We start from the raw sequence: 3064 nt of genomic DNA, 5'->3' as shown, positions 1-3064 counted from the left end.
TAAATTGATTGTTTATTTACTTATAATTATTTCTTACTGGGTTGTGAACTCACCCTCATTTTTGTTTAATTACAACTGTAAGTTTTAGGCGTTAGTCAGCGTGTGAGCAATTTTCAGCAGAACATTTGGTATAATTTCTTTTCCTTGTCATTGAATAAATTGTAATTGTTTTTTTTCTGTTATGAATCATGAACATTGTAAGAAAAATTTGATTATGGAAATAAAATGAAAAGTTTTTTTTGCCATGTTTTCTCTGTGTAAGCTTTGCACTCTTCCCGAACTCGGACTCCTGAGGTCCCAGATCGGGGTGTTATAGAGAGAGAGCTTTCACTTGAAGTAAGTTTAACAAATTGACTTCAAAATCAAAATACCTACCTAAAAAGATGCACAGGGAGTACACTGAATAAAAACTAAGAAGTTTTGAGTATATACATTCAACATTGCAAAAATGAGATTCCAGACCAACTAGATAGGATAATAGTCTGTTGATGGAAACTATGATATATCACTTTTGCTTGTAACTATGATATGTCACTCGTATGTAGCTTTTGCTAGTGTCTGTCGGTACCTTTCTTCAATAAGGTATTCTCAGAAGATGCATAGAGAGCAAAATTACAATTCATGCAAGAATGATGCTCTTCAGCTGATCAACCGTTTGCTACTTACTGTGACTTTTTCGAATCTTTTTACTGGTAAAAAGTCTTGCCAAATTGGGAATGACCGTCTTCTTCTTCTTCTTCAAAGCGAAGGATGGGGAGTGCACATAATTCCAGTGTGCCGGTGATGGAGTCCTGTATGCTTTTGATTGTCGCCCTGAGGTCGAGCGACCGTATTCTTTTGTGCGTCTTTTAGGCAATGCTTCCTCTAACTGTTGTTTCTCTGATTCGCACGTCCTCCACTTGCTCAATTCAGCCTCAATCACTTTCTTTGCTGCCAGTGTCTTCTTTATATCATCCAACTCTTGTTCTTGAGAGTGTTTTAGCTCTGCTTTCTCTCTTTCTGCAATCACTGTTTTCATTGTAATCTCCTTCTCACCAGATCTTATTGCCTCTACCCATGCTTTTGCAGCTTCCACCTTCTTGTCGGCAATCTCATCAGCTCCTTCGGCTCGTGCTGTTAAGTACTCGAATTCGAAACTGGATATTGTTATGGAAGGACTGCGTTGGGATGATGCAGCTCTAGCCATCACAGTCTTCTCTGAGAGAACGCTCAAGTTCTCTAGAGTTATCATCTCTGCAGCCTTGATCTCCTCTAGATCTTGCATCGCCCATCGTAATCTCTGCTCTGATTCATTTGTAGCAATCCCAGTTGCTTGTATCTCTGATCTGATCTTCTGAATTTCTTCCTTGGTCATCACTTTTTCTTTCTTAGCAGCCTCTGCCTCAGATCTCAACTGTGTCAGTGTGCCAGATAAGTTGGAAAGTATCGATTTTGCATTCTCCTCTGCATTGATTGCAATTTCCATTTCCTTCTTGGCTTTAAGAAGTTTGGAATTGAGACCCTCAGCTTTAGACTCTGCTTGCTCCCTTATGCCCTTCGAACGTGCCGTCTCCGCAGAAGTCTGCTTCAACTCATTCCTAATTGTGTCCATGGAAATCATGACACGAAATCCCTCTTCTCTTAAGCTATGCAATTCCGTTTTTGCTTGATCAAGTTTGGTAATGGCCGATGCCAACTCTGAGGATGCTGCTAAATCCTCTTCCTCTGTCTTAGTGATCAACTCTGACAGAGAACTATCTGTTCTCTGCGGCGCCTTCCCATTGATTCCTTCCATTGCATTCATCAAATCTAGTTCATTCTGTAGAACCTCTATCTCACTGTTTGTAAGTGCCAGAGCGGCTTCAAAATCCTTGCAAAATCTAACTTCATGGAGATATTCATTGATCCTCTTTCGGGCTTCTGCCATCTTATAAGAAAATTGAACAGCATTAGCCTCTCTTTCGGCTTCAGCAGCATGCAGTTCTTTCATAGCCTCTAGTGTCGCCAGTTCAACCAATACATGCTCTTCATTGGCTTCCTCTACCTTGTTCCTCAGTGCGCTTTCAGCAATTGAATCTGCTCTAGATTTTGCTATAAATTCTGTGGTTTGCCGTTCGGCCTCTGATTTCTTTTTCAGAGCATTTAATATGTCCTGCTTCAATTTCCCCAGTTCCTGCTTCGCTAATTCTAATTCCCTGTTCACTTTATTGTATTGGTGCTTAACACTTTGAGCACTAGATTCAAAAACTCCATCCCCTTTTTGCTCACTGAAAGCTTTCACACTCTGCAATTCTGCTTCTGTACATGTTCTCAACATTTTTATCTGTGAATTGAGGCTTTCAACTGTCTTTTTGGCAACAAAGAGCTCGGATTCTGCTTGAGATTTCACACTCTCTGCAATTTTCTTGCTACCAATGAACTTATTGATGTCTCTCTTGGCAATATGGAGTTCTCTACCCTTCTGTATTATAAATCAAAGCCATCATATGCAAAAGGAACAAATCACTATAACTGCCTAGCAAGCAATATATGTACGAAGAACAATCCCAAAATCTAAAATCAAACACTATATCTAAACATATGTGCTGAAACAAATGATATAAACTATATCTAAAAATGAAAATTCAGTTACTCACCTCAGAATTGGACAAATTGGTTTTCTTCCATTTTGTACTCCCTTCAGTTAGATTCTCTCCATACAGACTAACAGCAGCCTTTACTGACCCTTTCTGCACTACGTTATCAGTCTCTCCTCCCTCTGCTACCTCCATACCTGCCATTCAGGAGAGAGAGTGCCACCATCTCACTATAGAAGTCTAATGGAAAAGCATAAATAAAAAAATGAATGTAGCCTATCCCCAGAAGTCAATACCACAAATATGGTTTTCTTTTTTTTATTTTCTAATTAATTGTGAATATTCCGTTATAAATATGGTGCTAAAATACACTGAGAATCAGTACGACATTCTGCTTGCCAATAAATTCATAAAAGATAAGATAAGATTTCAGGAATTGAAAATTAAAAATTGGGTAAAGATCTGAACACAAGAGAGACCCAATCATTGCCCTGTGGTGGCAATGTCGA

At 39.0% G+C, this 3064-nt stretch overlaps 1 protein-coding gene across 1 annotated transcript; it reads right to left on the bottom strand.

Moving 5' to 3' along the window:
* Positions 1-337: 337 nt before the first annotated feature.
* PMI2 (PLASTID MOVEMENT IMPAIRED protein (DUF827)) lies at positions 338-2828 on the bottom strand. Its single transcript, XM_090019224.1, has 2 exons — positions 2616-2828; positions 338-2440 (listed from the first exon to the last, which is right to left on the bottom strand). Exons 1-2 carry the CDS (start codon positions 2757-2759, stop codon positions 659-661), a joined length of 1926 nt encoding a protein of 641 aa, XP_089875350.1. The 5' UTR covers positions 2760-2828; the 3' UTR covers positions 338-658.
* Positions 2829-3064: the final 236 nt, after the last annotated feature.

This window comes from Nuphar pumila, chromosome 10 (genome assembly GCF_984573655.1).
Source record: "Nuphar pumila chromosome 10, dmNupPumi1.hap1.1, whole genome shotgun sequence".
In the NCBI taxonomy this organism is placed as follows: Eukaryota; Viridiplantae; Streptophyta; class Magnoliopsida; order Nymphaeales; family Nymphaeaceae; genus Nuphar; species Nuphar pumila.
Note: the sequence above shows the minus strand (reverse complement) of the source record. Positions and strands in the feature narration are given on the sequence as shown.

What these genes read in the sequence shown, in the direction of transcription:
- PMI2 (XM_090019224.1), bottom strand. Translation starts at nt 2,759, where the DNA reads ATGGCAGGTATGGAGGTAGCAGAGGGAGGAGAGACTGATAACGTAGTG. An exon ending in CCAATTTGTCCAATTCTGAG is followed by an intron (nt 2,441 to 2,615) that starts GTGAGTAACTGA and finishes TTTATAATACAG; the next exon opens with AAGGGTAGAGAACTCCATAT.